General features: G+C 50.7%; 2 protein-coding genes across 4 annotated transcripts in view; both read right to left on the bottom strand.

The window, feature by feature from the left end:
* Positions 1-9,445, bottom strand: part of SLC27A3 (solute carrier family 27 member 3) — a 30,934-nt gene extending 21,489 nt beyond the window's left edge. The window contains 4 exon segments of the mRNA XM_083591101.1: positions 8,189-8,761; positions 8,764-8,818; positions 8,820-9,071; positions 9,073-9,445. Of these exon segments, the coding sequence (XP_083447227.1) occupies positions 8,189-8,761; positions 8,764-8,818; positions 8,820-9,071; positions 9,073-9,123 (931 nt within the window). The 5' untranslated portion in view covers positions 9,124-9,445.
* An 8,700-nt stretch (positions 9,446-18,145) lies between these two features.
* INTS3 (integrator complex subunit 3) overlaps positions 18,146-19,666 on the bottom strand; it is a 91,739-nt gene continuing 90,218 nt past the window's right edge. For all 3 annotated transcript variants that reach the window (XM_083591040.1, XM_083591041.1, XM_083591042.1), the window contains one exon: positions 18,146-19,360. In XM_083591040.1, the coding sequence (XP_083447166.1) occupies positions 19,283-19,360 (78 nt within the window). In that variant the 3' untranslated portion in view covers positions 18,146-19,282. The remainder of the gene's footprint in view (positions 19,361-19,666) is intronic.

Consider the following 19,666-nt stretch of genomic DNA (forward strand, 5'->3'; position numbering starts at 1 on the left):
TTCGCTCTACGCGGGGCTGCCCTTCAAGCTGTCCCAGAAACTCCAGAGGGTGCAGAATGCTGCAGCGAGGCTCCTCACGGGGTCTCTGCCATGGGAGCATATTCACCCAGTGCTTTTCCAGCTGCACTGGCTCCCGGTGGAGTACAGGGTCAGATTTAAGGTGCTGGTTTTGACCTTTAAAGCCCTTCACAGCCTAGGACCCTCGTACCTACAGGACCACCTCTCCCGGTATGCCCCACGGAGAGCCTCAAGGTCCATAAATAGCAACACCCTAGTGGTCCCAGGCCCTAAGGAAGTCAGATTAGCCTCAACCAGAGCCAGGGCCTTTTCAACACTGGCTCCGAACTGGTGGAATGCTCTGTCTCATGAGACCAGGGCCCTGCAGGATCTGATTTCTTTCCGCAGGGCCTGTCAGACAGAGTTGTTCCGCCTGGCCTTTGGCTTGGAGCCGATTTGATTCCCTCCCCCTCTTTCTTTTTCCTTTCTCCTCCTGTGATGAGGCTGCATTTTAATATTTCAATATTTTAATGTATTTTAATCTTGTTTTTAAGTTGTATTCATTCAACTTGTTTTTATTATTGCTTGTTAGCTGCCCTGAGCCCGGCCTTGGCTGGGGAGGGCGGGGTATAAATAAAAATTATTATTATTATTATTATTATTATTATTATTATTATTATTATTAAAATGAGCACCCGATTTGCAGGCCCAAGGTCCCACGTTCGATTCCCACCATCTCCAAGTAGCATTGCTTAGTGTCTCCTGCTTGCAGAGCCACTGCCAGTCAGTGCAGGCTCTATTGAGTGAGGTCTGGCTCAGCAGAAGGCAGCGTTCTGTACGGCCAGCTAACCTCAGTTTCCCCACTGAGAGCGAGGGCAATCTGGGCTGGCTTCCGCGGTCCCACTCCCAGCTCCCTCGCTAGCCGGAGAACGCAGCCATTAGTCACGCACGGGGAAGGTCCATTCGCCGGCCTTTTGTCTCCGCCGCTGCCCCTGCCCCCACCCCAAAGATGACGACAGCCCTCCGCAAATTGAATCAACCCGGCAGGCAGCGGCAGCAGCGATGCGTTAATCCCCACAAAGGCCTCCCAGTTCCCTGCGATGTGGGAAGCAGGCTTTGGTTCAGGTTGGGGTATTAATTAGTGGTTCAAAAAGCAGCCTTGGGAGTCTTCTCACGCTGCAGAAGGACCGACAAACGAGGAAGTGGTTTGTTGTTGTTGTTTTGAATCCCCTTATTATCCCTCGAGAGCGCATTTGAAGCATGCAAAAGAGCAGGCTGCCGGATCCGGCCAAACAGGACCCATCCTGCTCTCCTTCCGGCAAGTCCACAAGGAAGACCTGAGTGCAACAGTAACTCTCCCCACCTGCGGCCCCCAGCCTCTCGTACTGAGGTAGACTTGCTCTGAAGCTGGAGGTTCTAGGCAGCCATTTTGCCTCCGGTGAGGCCTCCCTTCCATGAATTTGACTAGTCGCCTTTGAAAGCCACCCTGAGCCGGTTTTTGGCACCTTCAGAAGAGTCTGCTGGAGCCGGCCAAAGGGGGCCTATCCAGTTGTTGTTGTTGTTTCTTGAATTTATATAGCGCCCTGTACCCGGGGGATCCTCAGGGCGGTTCACAGAATAAAATCAAGATATAAAACCACAAAATACCTGCAACGTAGCTTAGTCAGTAGAGTACAAGACTCTTAAATCTCAGGCTTGTGGGTTTGAGCCCCGCGCTGGGCGAAAGATTCCTGCATTACAGGGGGTTGGACTAGATGACCCTTGGGGTTCCTTCCGCCTCTTATAATTCTATTATCCTGTTTTCACAGTGGCCAACCGGGTGCCCTAATGGGAAACCCGTGGGCAGGACCTGAGTTCAAAAGCAGCTTGTGGTTCCTAGCAGCATCTGTGGCAAATATTCTCCCTTCTGCACCCATTCTGTCCGTTTCAGACACACCGAAACAGGCCCCATAAGCCGATTTGCCTTACTCCAACGCAGCCCATTTATTAAAATGGGAATAAAAGGCATCTTTTTATGATGGCAACGTCCTTCGGAGACAGGCCAAACTTGAATACCACAACTCCCCACTCGCTATCTCGAACCGATACCTTTATCTCTCCCGTTATAAAAAGAAAACCTTGAGCTGGCCTGACTCAATCAGCCCCTTCTTGTTAAGCAAAGTTGTGTTCACAGCGAAGGCTATTTTTAACATGGATGCTTTACGTATGTTCAGATGCAAGCCAAACACATTATCATATAATTTAGGCCTGTGCAACTTCTATCCAAATACACTTCTTATTTTTAAGGCAATTGTTTGTAATTGATGTGGCTTTATTAAAATTATTTCATTATGGCAGGCGTTGATGCTTCTGGGGTGTATGATTTATCAAGCCCCAACATGAAACTGAATATTTTGTGGAATGTAGTCTTGTTTGATCATTGAATTCTAACCTATCCCTTTCAAAAACGGGTATAAACATCCTTTTCTTGAGCATCTCCCCCCAGTTTGGAGATACATATGACCTTTGGCCTGCTACCCAACTCTAGCCTTGCTGATTCAGCTAATTATGATTTGATTAGGGTTTCTCAGCACCACATCAATAATCAATACCAGTTGATTATAGGTGAAAAACACCGTATCAACATTTTAGATTTTCAATGCTAGCACTTTGCAAGGTTTTTATGCCGTAACCTCATTTTATCTTCTTTTCTGTGGTGTTTAAGGAAATGTATTTGCTATGAGCCTGGAGACACATCTTGGAACAGAGAATTTTCCCATGTGCGGATACGAAAAGGGGGGGTGGGAGGCTAACTGTCCCTCTTAACTCTGCAATTGTTACAGAAGGAACTATGGTGAACAACTTCACGGCCGGCGTCAGCTACAAAGAAACCAGTCCAACAACAACTGTTGCGGTTGCATCCAACATTAGCCCTACTCAGAGTAGAACCGTTGCAATTAATGGACAGGACTAGCTTAGATGAATTCATTTAAATGGGCTTGCTCTGAGCAGAAGTTAATTGGAGGATGACCCTCTGTATAAAACTCTGGAGTCCCTGTTCAGAATTTCGGGTAGTGTAAAAGCTGTTATTTTGGGCCAAAGCGGATGAAATTTTCAGGCGTGGGAGACCTTCCAGAGTTTTAAGGCGACTTAAAAAAATTTTTAGTAGTGGCTCCTATAGCCATATCTATTTCTCTAGCACAGGGAGGGATGTCCAACAGGTCGATTGCGATCTGTTGTTAGATCCCAGGGAGATTTTGGTAGATCGCGGTCGATTGCTGGGTCTCTTTCCTTAGTGTTAATAAAATAGAATCCAGCCTGCCCCTTCGCCCCGCCCTCCATTGTTTCACGGTGGAGTTTACTCATCGAAGCTGTGAGTTTCCCCAGCGATCCATTGATGAGTGGCTGTTCCCCTTTCTCCCTTGAGCTTAGGCTTGGATTCTCAAAAACCAGGGCTTTCCTCCTCCCTAAAAAAAGCTCAGAAACTGTGACCTGAACCCCCCAAAAAGGGGGTAGATCACTGCCAGTTTTTATTTCTGTGAGTAGATCGCAGACTCTTGGGAGTTGGCCACCCCCTAGCAGTATGTATATCTCTATGTGTAATCCAATTTTATGCACATATAATCCTATCTCAAGAGTAGACCCATTGAAATTAATCAATTTGTCTGACTTGGATGAATTCAGTGGGTTGAATCCGAGTAGAACTTTGCTGGGAAACAACCTTGGGAGGGTTAGCGTTAAGCAATAATTTCCATCAGGCTGTGCCCCTCAACTCGGATCAGCAGCCATTCCATCAGGCTATATAGGAGAGGAAGAAATTGGACCGCAGGGCCGTTGCCAAAAGACCAGCAACTTTTAGCTCCTCCTCTCCTTGAAATCTTTTTTCTTCCCCATTTCAGCTATTCATGACAAGAACTCCACAGCTAATAATAATAATAATAATAAATTTTATTTATATCCCACCCTCCCCAGCCGAACCCAGGCTCAGAGCGGCTAACAACAGTAAAACGATAAAACATTCTAAAATAATTTCATTATAAAATTAATTCCAATCAAATCAAACTGGGTCTGAGATTTCTTTTTTCCTCCCCCCTCCCAAACCCGTTTTCCTTTTGTGCCGTGGCTCTTGGTGCGGAAACCCGAGAGCCGGGAACGGTCTTATCGCTGACTTTTGCAAGCTGCTCTCGGAAGATACACACACAGTAAATGAAGAACCCTGCTAGATAAAAATTAAAAGTCCGTGGCGTCTTGCATCCTGTTCCTCCCCCCGCCCCCCAAATCCCTGGCCAGAGGCTCCAAGGAACCCCACAAACAGGGCGTGGAGGCGTTTTGATAGCTGAAAGGTATTTATTGTGACTTTAAAGCTGCAAATTAACCCGAATTTATTTGGAACTGCACCACTCTCGTTGATGCAACCTGCCCTGGGATAAAGGGTGAAAAATAATTATAATGCTAATTACAATATAATAATAATAATAATAATAATAATAATAATAATAATAATAATAATATCCTTTCCTGCTCTCTGCCCTCCAGTGTCTGGATTCAAAGGTAGACTGCCTTTGAACCTGGAGGCTCCACTCTTCTCAGCCATCATGATGGCTAGCTGCTCGTATCTAATCCATTATCAGTGATGCCTCGCTGGATCAGAGCAAAGACCAGCCTCGTGTCTCCAACAGTGAGCAGCAGCCAGGAAGCCTAGAAGCGCAGCCCTCCCTTGTTGTGTGTTCCTGGTATCTGGCATTCAGAGATAAACTGGGTCTGAACAGGGAGGCTCCATTCCTAATGGCGGTGGCTGTTTGTGCCTTGCCCACTCCAGCCTCTCGTCTCACCCAGTTATCAGCCGGATGCCCTAATGGGAAGGGCACTAAGGCGCGGCCAACAACTGCTATTCTAAGCTAGACACCCTCTGCATCTGGAAGTTCTCTTTAACTAACCATCCTGTATGGAATGTTTATATTTCCTTAGCAGATGATCAGAAATAATCACTAAATGTGCCCAATATTTGCGTGCAATTTAAATAATAATAAGGGGACCCATCTCCTAAAGCAGATGTTATTATCATTACCTTTATAAGTAATGATTTTATTTGTACCCTGCCCATCTGACTGCATTGCCCCAGCCACACCGGGTGGCTTCCAACACATATAAAATCATAATAAAACGTTAAACATTTAAAAACTTCCCTATACAGGGCTGCCTTCAGATGTCATCTAAAGGTAGTACACTGGAACCTTGGTTCTCGAACGTAATCTGTTCCTGGAGTCCGTCCAAATCCCAAAACCGTTCGAAAACCAAGACGCATCGGATGTTTGGCTTCCAAAAAACTTACGAAAACCGAAACACTTACTTTTGGGTTTTCAGGAGCTGATTTGTAGGTCAACTACGCTGTTCAAGAACCAAGGTTCCACTGTATTGCTGCTTATCTACTTGACATCAGATGGGAGGGCATTCGAAAGGGTGGGTGCCACTACCAAGAAGGCCCTCAGTAGGACCTGATATGGGGGACCTGTGGCCCTCCAAGGGCTGTTGGGACTCCAAGTCCCATCAGCCATCATGGCCAACTATCAAGCATGATGGGAGTTGGAGTCCAGCAACATCTGGGAGGCCACAGGTTCTCTGCCCCTCTCCTAGACACATATCCCAGCCAATCAGGGATCACATATAATTATTGACTCTTTTTTTTTTCATTCAACATGCTAGCATTAGAGAAGAGAGCAACGCACCCAGCACCCTACAGAAAAGCAAAGAGTGACAAATTCTCCTTGCTATGGGGCAGAATGTCGCCAAACTGGTTGCATTGCGCCCTGGGTTGGGGGGGAGAGGTGACACAGCCGCCCAGGACCGATTTGGCTGTATTCCTGAATAATCAGCACATTCTATCACCCTTAGCAATGGAAAGACGGGTGAAACAGCCACCCATCGATGAGGCTGCCTGTTGCAGCTCTGCGTGAGTCCCTGCACTGGGCTCGCCTCCTTGCAATCAGATCCTATCAGGAACAGCTAATGCTGCCACATCTCTGCAGCATTCCAGCCATTCCAAATTCACAGACGCAGCACAATGGCCTGCTGTCAGAGGGGGCTGACTATCCTATCTCTGTTTGAGTTGCTGCTCACCTTCTTCCAAACAGTGTCTACGGGTGGAGGAGAAAAACAGGAGGGAATTGCACTCTCTCTGTACGCACAGTTAGAATATTCTCTCGTTCTTAAGGCAAGAGCGACAAAAGTACTTGTTCTCCAAAGAGGGTGCCTGCCACGTCTCTGTAAGAGTAGCTTCTCTGGGCTCATTTCCTTTCAGTGTGTATGTGTGCAATTCTGAAACCGATGCGACCGTTGGCTTTTTCGCAGATTAGTTGGGCTGCGGAAAGTGTGCTGGGGAGACCACATATTCAAGAAACGCAAAAGTAACTTTTGCTTGGTTTAATAACAAATAACAAAACACAAACTTCCTTTACACTAAATTACATTATATCAATAGCTGTAACCCATCCACCAGGGTACTGAGAGAGCTACATGCTGCTCTTTATATACTATACCCAACAGCTTCATTAACACAACTTAACAGCACCTGCTATGCTGCTTCACGGCTGTAAAACTGGGTCATGTTATTTGCTCTGGCCCTTAAAGACATACTTGTGGAACAATAACGAAACCTAAAACTTAAAGAAACCATCCAACAGCGACTGGAACACTTCAGACATTCCAAACACAGAAACAGAGGATTTAAATGTTTTTGTATTGCTACGTTGTGAACCGCCCTGTGATCTTTGGATGAAGGGTGGAATAAAAATTGAATAGGCAAATAATAAGGATTTGCCCCTGGAAGTAGCTGCCCACCGCACAACTGGCTCCTACGGTGGGCTTTGAACCAGGAGACACAACCCAGACGAAACCAGAAACCAGGTTAAAACCCACTAACAAGCAAGCAAGCCCATGTTTAGTGTAATCCTGAACAAACATGCAGAGAAGTCGATCCTGCTATTCTCAATGAGGAAGGGGAGCAGCACAATGGTGGGTCATCTGCCCTGCATGCAGAATGATCCTGGGTTCAATCCACAGCATCTCCAGGTGGGGCTACGAAAGACTCTTCTCTGGAGAGCTGTTGCCAATTGATGGAGGTGGCGCTGAGCTAAATGGACCAATGCTCTGACTCTGCAACATAAGAAGTGCCTGCTGGATCAGGCCAATGGCTCATCTAGTCCGGCATCTGGTTATCGCAAGGGCCCACCAGATACCTATGGGAAACCAGCAAGCGGGATCCGAACCCAGCACCCCTCTCCCTGCCTGTGTTTTCCAGCAAACTGGCATTCAGAAGCAACTGCGGAGCCAATGTGGCTGGTAGCCAGTCTTAGTCCTCTCCCCCATGAATCCAATTCCCTTTTAAAGCCATCCAAGTTCATGGCCATCACTGCCTCCTGTGGCAGGGAGTTCCACAGTTCAACCCTGCGCTGCTTGAAAGAGGACTTCCTTTTATCTGCCCTGAAACTTTGAACGTTTGGCTTCATTGCATGCCCGAGAGTTCTAGTACTAGGAAAGAGGAACAAAGCGTTTTCCTCTATCCGTTCTCTCCATGCAGTGCATAATTGCATAAACTTCCATCGCGGTGCAGCGATAAAACCGCTCGCGCATTTGCAAAGCTAAACAGGGTCTGGTACGGTTTCCAATTGGAAGGGGACGCTGCGTTGACATTTCTGCATTGCAGGGAGTTGCACTAGATCAGGCTTTCCCAAATTTGGGTCCCCAGCTGTTTTTGGACTACAATTCCTATTCTCCGGTCCTGCTGGCTAGGGATGATGGGAGTTGTAGTCCAACAACAGCTGGGGACCCAAGTTTGGGAAACTCTGGACCAGAGTTCCACTACAATTCAATGAGAAGACCCAAACACCCCAACCTTCCTCCATAAGGGAGTCACTCCCTTCCCTTGAACCCCTTGAGACGACAGCCTGACAGCTGCTGCCAGTCCGTGTCTACAGTACTGAGCTAGATGGACCACAATGGGTCTGATTCGGTCTAAGGCAGCTTCCTACGATCCCACGGAGAAGCGGTCTGATTTGGGAAGAGAGTGCTTAGCCCTCCCTACCTTCCCTAATAGGGGTTTACTCCCAAGTAACGCGAGCCTTGGATCTCAGCCTCTGCAGACCCCCAAGTCCCTTTTACAGACCCGAAAGAACAAATCGCGACGGGGGTGGGGAGTGGGGGGTATACAACTCACCGTGCGCCACCAGGACCGCCCTGGCGCCGCAAGTGCGCACGCAGTGGAGCAGCGCCCCTCGGCGGAGCGCGGTGCCCAGGAAAGCCGGCACGACGCCCAGCTTGGCCAAGCCGATCCAGGCCCAGATGAAGGTGGGTTCGTTGCCCACCAAGAGCGCCACCGTCTGGCCGGGCAGGAGCGGCGGCTGCCCGTCGGGCAAGCGGAGCAGCGCGTTGGCCACGCGGTTGCTCTGGCGCTCGGCTTGGCCGTAGGTGAAGCTGCGCTCCTCGAAGCGCAGGAAGACGCGCTGGGGCCGCGCTCGGCACAGGCGCCCGAAGCGCTGCGCCAGGCTGAGCGCGCCCGCCTTGCCGTGCAGGAGCCGTCGGCGGCAGCGCCAGGCGCGCACCAGGAAGGCCAAGTCGGCCAAGGCCAGCGGCCGCAGACGGCCGGGCAGCACGGCCAGCAGCAGCCCCAGCAAGCCGGCGGCGGCCAGCGCCAGCGCCGAGGTGAGCCACATCGTGGCGCGCCGGAGGAGGATGGAGACGACGGGGAGGACGGCGCGGCGGCTGCGATGGCTGGAGCTAGAAGAGGGAGAGCGGCGGGAGGAGGAAGGAGGAGGCGGGCCAGGGCGGACCGCCGAAGGAGCCTCTGCCGCCAGCCAGCCAGCCCCGCCTCCGCTGCGAGGCCCAGGGAAGGAGGGGCGCCAGCCGCCCCTCACCAGGCGCCCTCGGCGGCCGGAGGTGGAAGCAGCCCGAGGAGAGAGCCAGGAAGCAGGCCAGGCGGAGCTGGAAGCCGTCCGGGCTCGGGGAAGAAAGGGGCCTCTCCATAGCAGTGGCTGCTGGGCAAGGCGAGCCGGGAGGGCTGGCCGTCGGGGCTCCTTTTGGAGGGCTGATCCGGCAGAGGGTCAGCGCGCGCAAGTCAGTGGGCAAGGCGCACTGCCGAAGAGGGCTTTCCATGCCACAAGCTGGCCGGTCTTGTGGTGGGATCCGTCGGGGTTCCCTTACTCCGGTTTTTGGACGCGGAGCATCATCCGCCAGAGACCATCCAGCACACGTGTCGGATAGATTTCATGGAGGTCCGTCTAGCGCCAGTTGGGCTAAATGATGGCTAAATGGAGCCTCTCGCCTCAGGGGCAGTCTACCTCCACGGATCAGAGGGGAGCAGGGGTGCCTTCACTTACTACTGGTGAGCTTTCTAGCTCAAGGGAAGAGCATCTCTGCCCACGATGCTGAAGGTCGCAGGTTTAAGCTCCAGGTTTGACTGAGAGACCCCACGCCAGGCAATTCTGTCTTTCACTGCCTCCCACAGTTTGGTCAAACTCATGCTGGTAGCTTCGAGAACACTGTCCAACCATCTCGTCCTCTGTCGTCCCCTTCTCCTTGTGCCCTCCATCTTTCCCAACATCAGGGTCTTTTCCAGGGAGTCTTCTCTTCTCATGAGGTGGCCAAAGTATTGGAGCCTCAGCTTCAGGATCTGTCCTTCCAGTGAGCACTCAGGGCTGATTTCCTTCAGAATGGATAGGTTTGATCTTCTTGCAGTCCATGGGCCTATCAAGAGTCTCCTCCAGCACCATAATTCAAAAGCATCAATTCTTCGGTGATCAGCCTTCTTTATGGTCCAGCTCTCACTTCCATACATCACTACTGGGAAAACCGGAACTTTATCTATTTGGACCTTTGTTGGCAAGGTTGTGTCGGGAATACTGAGCTTAAATGGACCAAAATGCAACTTCTTTAGGCTCCTATTTAAAGCAGCTTTCATAACAACCATGAGACCCTGGAATTTGCTCTTTAGAGTAAGGACTGTCACTCATTGGTAGGGCATCCGCCCTCCATGCAGAAGGTTTCAGGTTCAATGCCAGCATCTCCCAGTAGGGTTGGGAGAGACCCCATCTGAAATCTCAGAGAGCTGCTGCCAGTCCGTGTAGACAATATTGAGCTCGATGGACCAGTGGTGTGGACTATGCAGAGTTAGACAAATTAACAGGAAGGATTCGAAACCGGCGGGACCAGAATTTTACCAAAGACTGGAGTAAATTTACGAACTAGATGAAAAGTATTTGTGATGATCAGACGACGTTTGTAGGTTTGCATGAAGTTCTGTGAGGAGTATTGTTGGAAATATTGTAAAAATGGAAAAGGGGAGATGATAAGTTAAGGGAGGTAAAGACAATATAAAATTAAGTAATGCATAAAAAGAGGTTAGGACGGAAGATCATCGGAGGGGCTGATGGAAGTCCAAAAAAAGTGTATTTGTAATAATTTGTGTGGTACGTTTTATAATTTGTATGTTAAAATTAATAAAAATGTATATAAAAAAATAGATGGACCAACGGTGTGACTTCCATGTTGAGTTGGAAGCAGAATGTTGGACTGGGTGGACCTTTGAAGAACAGGCCTCCTCTTCTCTCCTTAAAGCCACTTGCCATTTATAGCTAATGTTTTAGAGGAGGGACAGGGGACTCCTCCAGGTAGTGATAGACAGCAGCTCCTAGCCAGCACGCCTAGTGGTCAGGAATGGGCTCCTTTGGGAGGAGGGGGTTGGATATAAATTTATTTTAAAAAAAAACCTAGCAACATCTGGAGGGCCGCAATATTCCCCCATCCCCTGGCTTTGGAGAATTCAAACCACTTCTGTGCATCAGTTCAGCAAGTCTTACAACGAGCCTGGAAGGTAGGCCGACGGGACCCAATATCCGTGGGAGGAGAGAGAAATTGGATGCTACCTTGTGGCTCCAGGCAGAACAACGCAAACCCTGGGTTTAAGGTGGAATTAAGCCTCGGGTTTCCAAGCTAGACATGCAGAGAGGCATATGTCAACGTTCGTTCCTGAGGACAGCCCTGTAAAAACTCTCAAGTGGCAATTTATTTTAAAGAAGGCAGGGAGGGTGCACGCCAGAGAGATCTAGGGCACCCTTCCCCAGATGTTTCCAGATGTTTGGGGCTACAGCTCCTGTAATTCCTGGCCATTAGCAGCAGTGGCTGGCGCCAACAGGGAGAACATTCCAAGACCTATGGAAGGCACTGGGTTATGGAATGTGGTGTCAGGGCGTTACAAAACCTATAGCTATTTGCCCAGACTGCTTGAACAACATACAGAAGTTCACCTCTTTTATATACTGAGTCACACGGAGACTCTGGTGCTATGAGCCGTCGCTTAAAAGATCCAGCAAGATTGCAGTCCTCGTGAATAATTGTTGGCATCTGTCTGTCTCGAGAGACAATGGAGTGCACCTCCAGGGGTGAAGTCTAACCACTGGAGAATCTTGGCCTGCTGTGGCTGCAGAGACCATTAACTCAAAACTGCTGCCTCCTGCGTTGTTTTTGCTGCTTTAGCAGCACGAGAGTGACTGCCCCGAGGCACAAGCCTGGACAGTGTGTTTGGAGGTCCTGGGCTGCCCAAACGACAAGACCCCCCTCTCGGCCCGGCTGATGTGGACCAAAGGAAAGCAGAGGAAGATATTTGGGCACCAGCTTGGCTGCAGGAGTTGCCGAAAGGAGGTGTACAAGACGCCGCTCAACAGTCTTAGGGACTCCACCCTGGATTTGTGTAGGGTTTTCTTCTGACAGCAGCTACTACTATGCCATAAGATCCACTGTCCTGTGAGCTCGTATATGAGTCTGTTCTACTGATTAAGCCCAGGATGGCGAAACAAGGCTAATATTCCGGAAATCCTTGTCTTAGACTCTGTGAAAGGATTCTGTGGAACTGCAACAACCTTTCGTACAACCTTTCGTGTGGATTGTTGGGCAGGTGGAAGAGACATTTTCACATATATGAACCTTATGCATGAACTGATTAATAATAATAATAATATTTATTTATACCCCGCCCTCCCCAACCAAGGCCGGGCTCAGAGCGGCTTACAAGCAATAATAAAAACAAGTTGAATGATTACAACTTAAAAACAAAATTAAAATACAACATTAAAATATTGAGACATTAAAATATTAAAATGTAGCCTCATCACAGGAGGAGAAGGAAAGGAAAAGAGAAAGAGAGGGAGGGAATCAAATTGGCTCCAAGCCAAAGGCCAGGCGGAACAACTCTGTCTTACAGGCCCTGCGGAAAGAAATCAGATCCTGCAGGGCCCTGGTCTCATGAGGCAGAGCGTTCCACCAGGCCGGAGCCAGTGCTGAAAAGGCCCTGGCTCTGATTGAAGCCAATCTAACTTCCTTAGGGCCCGGGACCACTAGGGTGTTGTTATTTATGGACCTTGAGGCTCTCCGTGGGGCATACCGGGAGAGGCGGTCCCGAAGGTACGAGGGTCCTAGGCCATGAAGGGCTTTAAAGGTCAAAAGCAGCACCTTAAATCTGACCCTGTACTCCACCAGGAGCCAGTGCAGCTGGAAAAGCACTGGGTGAATATTCTCCCAAGGCAGAGACCCCGTGAGGAGCCTCGCTGCAGCATTCTGCACCCGCTGGAGTTTCTGGGTCAGCTTCATTAGAAAATGAACTGATCCACTGGGTCTTCTGCTTTTTTCATTGAACTTTATCAGCTACTTCTGTTGAAATCTATAATTCAATACAATGAATGTTCTTGTTGTTTAGTTGTTTAGTCGTGTCCGTCTCTTCGTGACCCCCTGGACCAGAGCACGCCAGGCACTCCTGTCTTCCACTGCCTCCCGCAGTTTGGTCAAACTCATGCTGGTAGCTTCGAGAACACTATCCAACCATCTCGTCCTCTGTCGTCCCCTTCTCCTTGTGCCCTCCATCTTTCCCAACATCAGGGTCTTTTCCAGGGAGTCTTCTCTTCTCATGAGGTGGCCAAAGTATTGGAGCCTCAGCTTCAGGATCTGTCCTTGCAGTGAGCACTCAGGGCTGATTTCCTTCAGAATGGAGAGGTTTGATCTTCTTGCAGTCCATGGGACTCTCAAGAGTCTCCTCCAGCACCATAATTCAAAAGCATCAATTCTTCAACGACCAGCCTTCTTTATGGTCCAGCTCTCACTTCCATACATCACTACTGGGAAAACCATAGCTTTAACTATATGGACCTTTGTTGGCAAGGTGATGTCTCTGCTTTATACAATGAATAGTATATATTATTTTTCCAAATGTACAGCCGGTTACGTCTTGTGTGTTTATTGAATGTTTCACGTAACCAGAGGTTTGTTGTTATTTTGGGTTTTCTCCTGAGCCTTTTCTTCTCCTGAAACTATCCCGCAAGGCAGCAGAGGTTTATGATCAGAGATTTCCTTCTTCTGGATGGGTGACTTTCCCAGGTCAGCGAGCCCCATCTGCCTCTCACTTCCCTCTACAGCACGAGCAAAACCCGCCTTCTCGACCGTTGGACCCACCATTGCTCTCGTTCGCTCAATTTGCCTGTCTTCGCATGCAGGGGAAGCCCCTAACTCACTGAGGGTTTGAGGTTCATTGGCTCCACTCGCCTGGTTGAGCCGGCCAGTCAAAGCTGTTTCCCGGGGTGTGGGCGCTGTTGGATGCCAACAGCTTCTGGGAGCCACAGGTGAGAGCTGAGTGCACCAAAGGTGGACAAACTGTCACTAATAATAATAATAATAATAATAATAATAATAATAATAATAATAATTTATTTATACCCCGCCCATCTGGCTGGATTTCCCCAGCCACTCTGGGCAGCTTCCAACAAAACGCTAAAATACAATAACCTATTGAACATTAAAAGCTTCCCTAAACAGGGCTGCCTTCAGATGTCTTCTGAAAGTTTGGTAGTTATTTTTCTCTTTGACATCTGGTGGGAGGGTGGGTGCCACTACCGAGAAGGCCCTCTGCCTGGTTCCCTGTAACTTGGCTTCTCGCAATGAGGGAACCGCCAGAAGGCCCTCGGCGCTGCACCTCAGTGTCCAGGCAGAACGATGGAGGTGGAGACGCTCCTTCAGGTATACAAGACGGAGGCCGTTTAGGGCTTTAAAGGTCAGCACCAACACTTTGAATTGTGCTCGGAAACGTACTGGGAGCCAATGTAGGTCTTTTAAGACCGGTGTTGAGTATGACATGTCCCCCTCCAGAGGTACCGTCCCTCCCAAGAAAAAGAAAAGGCTGATTTAAATAGGAATCTAGTCACGTCCATTTCATTCAGCACTGCTTACATGAACTGGCACCAGCTCACCAGGGTTTCAGAAATGAGCTTTTCTGGGAGCTGGCGCTGTGCGGACTACAGGTGGTCAGTGGGCTGGTGGGCACCGGGCGCAGAGACTGCCACAAAGACGAGGACCGAGTGGGCGACAGGGGTCTTTGAGCGACCCAGCTGGGCTGGACTCTCACCCGCAACATGCACACTCTGTCCAAGCACCCCCTGAGAGCCGGTGTGGTGTAGTGGTTAAGAGCGGTAAACTCGTAATCTGGTGAACTGGGTTCGATTCCCTGCTCCTCCACATGCAGCTGCTGGGTGACCTTGGGCCAGTCACACTTCTCTGAAGTCTCTCAGCCTCACTCACCTCACAGAGTGTTTGTTGTGGGGGAGGAAGGGAAAGGAGAATGTTAGCCGCTTTGAGACTCCTTCGCCTAGTGATAAAGCGGGATATCAAATCCAAACTCTTCTCTTCTTCTTCTTCTTCTTCTTCTTCTTCTCCTTCTCCTTTTCCCGAACCACAGCCCATCCCCACTCACTTCTCATCTCTACGGTTTGCAAAAGTCAGAATAAACCAGCTCTCTCCCCTTAAAGAGGGGGGAAAAAAAGAAATGAGCTTTTCTTGCCCCTACCTGAAGATGCCGGGGATTAAACTTAGGCCTATTTCTGTAGAAAGTACATGTTCCGCCACTGGGTCTTGTTTGGCCTGTGCCCTAGAAAGAAAATTGAGATTCTAGCCCTGGGGGTTGACTTAAAACAGGAAGAAAAGGAGCTTCCTGATACAGTAGATTAATTGCAAACAGCTCTCCAGAGTTTTAGGCAGGTAACCTGTCTCACGGCCTACCTGCAGATGCCAGGAATTGAACGTGGGGCCTTCTGCATGCAAAGGAGGGGTTCAAGACCCTTCCCTTGAAAAAGAAAAAGAATGGAAGGTTCTAGTCCTCATGATGTTCTGAATAATGGGTCTTCGGGGTTCCAGGCTGGGGTCTCTTCCTAGCCCTATCTGCAGCTTGAACCTGGAACTTTCTGCCTCTGAGTTTTGGCCCATTCCTAAAGATACAACGAGGCCCTCACGTTTCTAGATAAAGGGCCGATTTAAAAAGGAATAGAGGGATCTGCCTTATACCAAACCAGCTGCTTGGTCCAGCTTAGCTCAGTGTTGTGTACAAAATGGCATCGTCTCCATGTTTTCAGGCCGAAGTCTCTCCCAGTCCTACCCGGATACGTCGGGAATCGAACCCAGGACCTTCTGCATGCAAAGGAGATGCTCAGCGGCGCTTCCCCACTGACCTGCCAGCAGCGCGAAGAAAACAACCAGCCCTAACCTTTCCCCTACTTAAAGGCAGCTTGGGGGAGTTTTTTTGGTTCCCCGCTGCCTCTGGGCAAAGCTTCCTCCATCACTATGAGTTGCAGATGTTTTGAGGAAAGGAAAGCAGGAACCGCAACAGAAATACCCACGTTTCCGCCCTTCCCCTGCCGCCTCCTGAGGTGTTTCCAGCAAGCAGGCATTCCTTGCCGTTTGCTACAAATGACTTGCTTGGCGCAAGCCAGAACTCGCTGGGAAACTGGAAAGCTGCCGAAAGTGTGAAGCTTTCCCCCCTCGGCCGTAAAGCTGTAACTTAGAGCAAAAGATACAAGAAGAATCTTCTAGGTTCTGCGAGATCACATTCACCCAGTGCTATACCAGCTGCACTGGCTCCCGGTGGGGTACAGGATCAGGTTTAAGGTGCTGGTTTTAACCATTAAAGCCGTATACAGCCTAGGACCCTCGTACCTACGGGACCGCCTCTCCCGGTATGCCCCACAGAGGAACTTACGGTCTTCAAACAAAAACATCTTGGAGGTCCCAGGCCACAGAGAGGTTAGGCTGGGCTCAACCAGAGTCAGGGCTTTTTCGGCCGCGGCTCCAATCTGGTGGAACACTCTGACACAAGAGACTAGGGCCCTGCGGGACTTGACATCTTTCCGCAGGGCCTGCAAGACAGAGCTGTTCCACCAGGCCTTTGGCCAGGGCGCAGCCTGACTCCCTCCTTTGGCAATCTTCACAGACCTTTAGCCTAATGGTTGCCATCATTTTGAGTTAAATTAATTTTATAATGAAATGATTTTAAATGTTGTAATATTTTATTGTTGTTAGCCGCCCTGAGCCCGGCTTCGGCTGGGGAGGGCGGGATATAAATAAAAATTATTATTATTATTATTATTATTATTATTATTATTATTATTATTAGGTGCTGCAGCCGATTTAAGAACGCAGGTTGAGCCAGGCTGGCCAAAGAGGCCAGCATCCTGCCCCTAAGGATCTAGGAATCTCAATAGACTGGAGCTGGAGGTTCTGTAAGAGTATCCCAAGAGCCCAGCTGCAGGATCAGGTCAGGATCAGGCCTGCCTAGCCCAGCATCCTGCTCTCACAGTGGCCAAATGCCCCTAAGGACCTAGGAATCTAAGATAGACTATCCCTGGAGCTGGAGGTTCCATAAGGAATACATCAGGAAAAGCTTTCTGAGCGTAAGAGCTGTTCGACACCAGAATGGACTCTCTTGGGAGGTTGTGAACTCTTTTCCCCTTGGAGGTTTTTAAGGCCATCCGTCACGGATACTTGAGCTGAGATTCCTGCATTGCAGGGGGCTGGACTAGATGAGCTTTGGGGTTGCTTCCAATTCTACGATTCTGTGTTTCTAAGAGCATCAGAAGAGCCCGACTGCTGGATCGGAGCAATGGCCCACCTTAGCTCAGCACCCTTCTCCCGCAAGTGGTCAAACGGATACGCCAATCGGAAGCCCATTATCGGGACCCAGTCACAAGAGCGACGCTCCACCCGCTTGCGAGTCCCAGCGACTGATATTCGGAGGCAGATCACTGCTTCCAACGGCAGAGCTGGAATGCAGCCGTCGTGGCTGGGAGCTACGAAGCGATGTGGTAGGCGGGCAAGCTCCCTGCCTTATTTACGACTCGGGCCTTGAATCCGAGCCAGCTCTGAAGAAACCGCTCTGGGCCAAAACCTCAGGAATGTAAGGCGATACAAACCCGAGAGCTCGTCGGAGGGTGTGCAAAGCGAACAAGAAGTTCTGTCGCTCCAGCATTTTCCCACACGGCACGTACCGCGGTTTGATCCCATGCATCTCCAAGGCTGGGGGTGTGGTGGGAAGCAGGTCTAAAAACCCCAGAGACCCACTGCCAGCCTGTGCAGACAGTAATGGGCTAGATTGGCCAATGGCCTGACTTGCCAAATTTCCCATGCCCCGATTTAAATCAGAACCATGAGGACTGGGTCCTTGTTTTGTTTTTAAGAGGAAGGTACAGAGCAAAGAAGGGACGCGGGTGGTGCTGTGGGTTAAACCACAGAGCCTAGGGCTTGCCGATCAGAAGGTCGGCGGTTTGAATCCCCGTGACGGGGTGAGTTCCCGTTGCTCGGTCCCTGCTCCTGCCAACCTAGCAGTTCGAAAGCACCTCAAAGTGCAAGTAGATAAATAGGTACCGCTCCGGCGGGAAGGTAAAGGGCGTTTCCGTGCGCTGCTCTGGTTCGCCAGAAGCGGCTTAGTCCTGCTGGCCACATGACCCGGAAGCTGTACGCCGGCTCCCTCGGCCAATAAAGCGAGATGAGCGCCGCAACCCCAGAGTCGGCCACGAATGGACTTAATGGTCAGGGGTCCCTTTACCTTTACAGAGCAAAGAGGTAGAGTTGAGCTGGGTTCAATCCACTTCTGGTGGGAGAAACTTTTGCCTGAAACCTTGAGCGACCCCCTGCCAGTCAGACACCTTCCGGGCAGCCAAATAACGCCCCCCCCCCTTCGTGCCGATTGTATGCAAGGAAAGGGACCCTGCTCTGGAAGCTGTAAAAGGAGTTAAGACACCCCCTGCCCGACGGCCGCAACCCCCCCACCCCTGCAGTGCAGCACACAAACACGAGTCCAAAACAGGTGAACTTGTACAAAAAACATGTTGACAGTTTTTATTGTCTCTTTTAAAAACCACTTAAAAATGATAATCTCTCAGTGGATAGGCGGGGAATTAAAAATATAACTACCATCTCGTCTCGCTTGCCTGTCGCTGAGTCGGTTGCTCCCACCACCACCGCCTCCCTTTCCTGCCCCCCCAACCCTGTGAGAGGGGGTTCTCAGGAAGGAGGGGGGCCGCTTCTCAAAAAGCTGGCCGGGAGGATGCGGGGCAGGGCAAGGGGGGGGGCCTTCCTTCATGCCGACAGCCTAGCAGTCATTTCTTCGTATGGCTGGGGGGGGGTGTCGTTTTGAGGCAGGAACGGGGCAGCGAGGCTTCTCTGGCCGTCGTACGCGGAAGGGCAGGGAGGCCGCAGAAAGGAAAGCCTCCTTGCCCCCCCCCAACCTCCCCGGGAAGTGGGGTGGGGGGAGTGTTTGAGGCTTTGGGGTGGTTAACCGGAATGTTCTCTGTGTGGAGAAAATGGCCTTTCTTTTTCTTTCTCTCTCTCTGGAGGTGGAAGGGCACACACACGACAAGCTTGGGGTTGGGTGGGGAGGAAGGGCCTCTGGCGCTGGGGGGGGGAACGATGCCAGGAAAAGCCTGGCCCGGCTCCGAAATAACCCCCCCCGCCCCTCCTCACATTTCCAGCCCCCCCAAGCCCAGCCCCACTCCCGGTTCTCCCCGCCGGAAGCAGCACTGACGGGAGTAACGCCGGTTCACACCATTTATTTACATTTCGGAGAGAGGAGAGGGCCCCTCTCTCTGGCGCCGCTGCCCGCGGAATGAGGTGGCCCCCGCACCGCCAAGGACAGGCCTGAGGAAAACCACCCGCGTCGTCCCCCCCGCCCACAGCCACCGTACAAAAGGCGGGCAGGCGAGGATGGGTGGCGACGCCGGGGGGCAGAGAGTGTCTCGCAGGCGCGGAGAGCGGGGCAGAGGCTGTAATGGTGCCAAGGTGGGGGGGGAGGGGGCGCCCAGGCGTCCCAAGTCCCGCCGGCGCCCCTCTTTAGAGAGCATTGTCCTCGCTGCCAATGGTGACTCCGGCCGGCCGCTCCAGATCCGCTCTCTGCCGCTGCCTGCGGTCACCCTGGGAGCCGCTAGCGACAAGGTGGTCTTGCCCGCCCCCCTCAGTCACTGTCCGATCCAACCGCTGAGGAGCCTTTCCTCTTCCGCTTGGTGGGTTTGGGTTTCGTGTCTTCCTCCTCCTAAGAGCAAAGAAAGCCTTGTTTCAATGATATGTAAGTGGTATCTTAAACACTAAACGATCTGACTAAGGTGCACAAGGATGTGTCAAGCACCATATTTTTTGCTCCATAAGACGCACTTTTTCCTTCTAAAAAGCAAGGGGAAATGTCTGTGCGCCTTATGGAGCGAATGCATGGTCCCTGGAGCCGAATTGCCCAGGGGCGAAAAGCAGATCATGCTCTTTTTTTTGGAAAGAGGGAAGTGGGTGTTGAAACAAAGCCGCTAAGCAGCTGATCGGCAAGAGATCGGACGGAGATAAGGGACTC

The sequence above is a fragment of the Podarcis filfolensis genome, assembly GCF_964270895.1.
Source record: "Podarcis filfolensis genome assembly, chromosome: 16".
Taxonomy (NCBI): Eukaryota; Metazoa; Chordata; class Lepidosauria; order Squamata; family Lacertidae; genus Podarcis; species Podarcis filfolensis.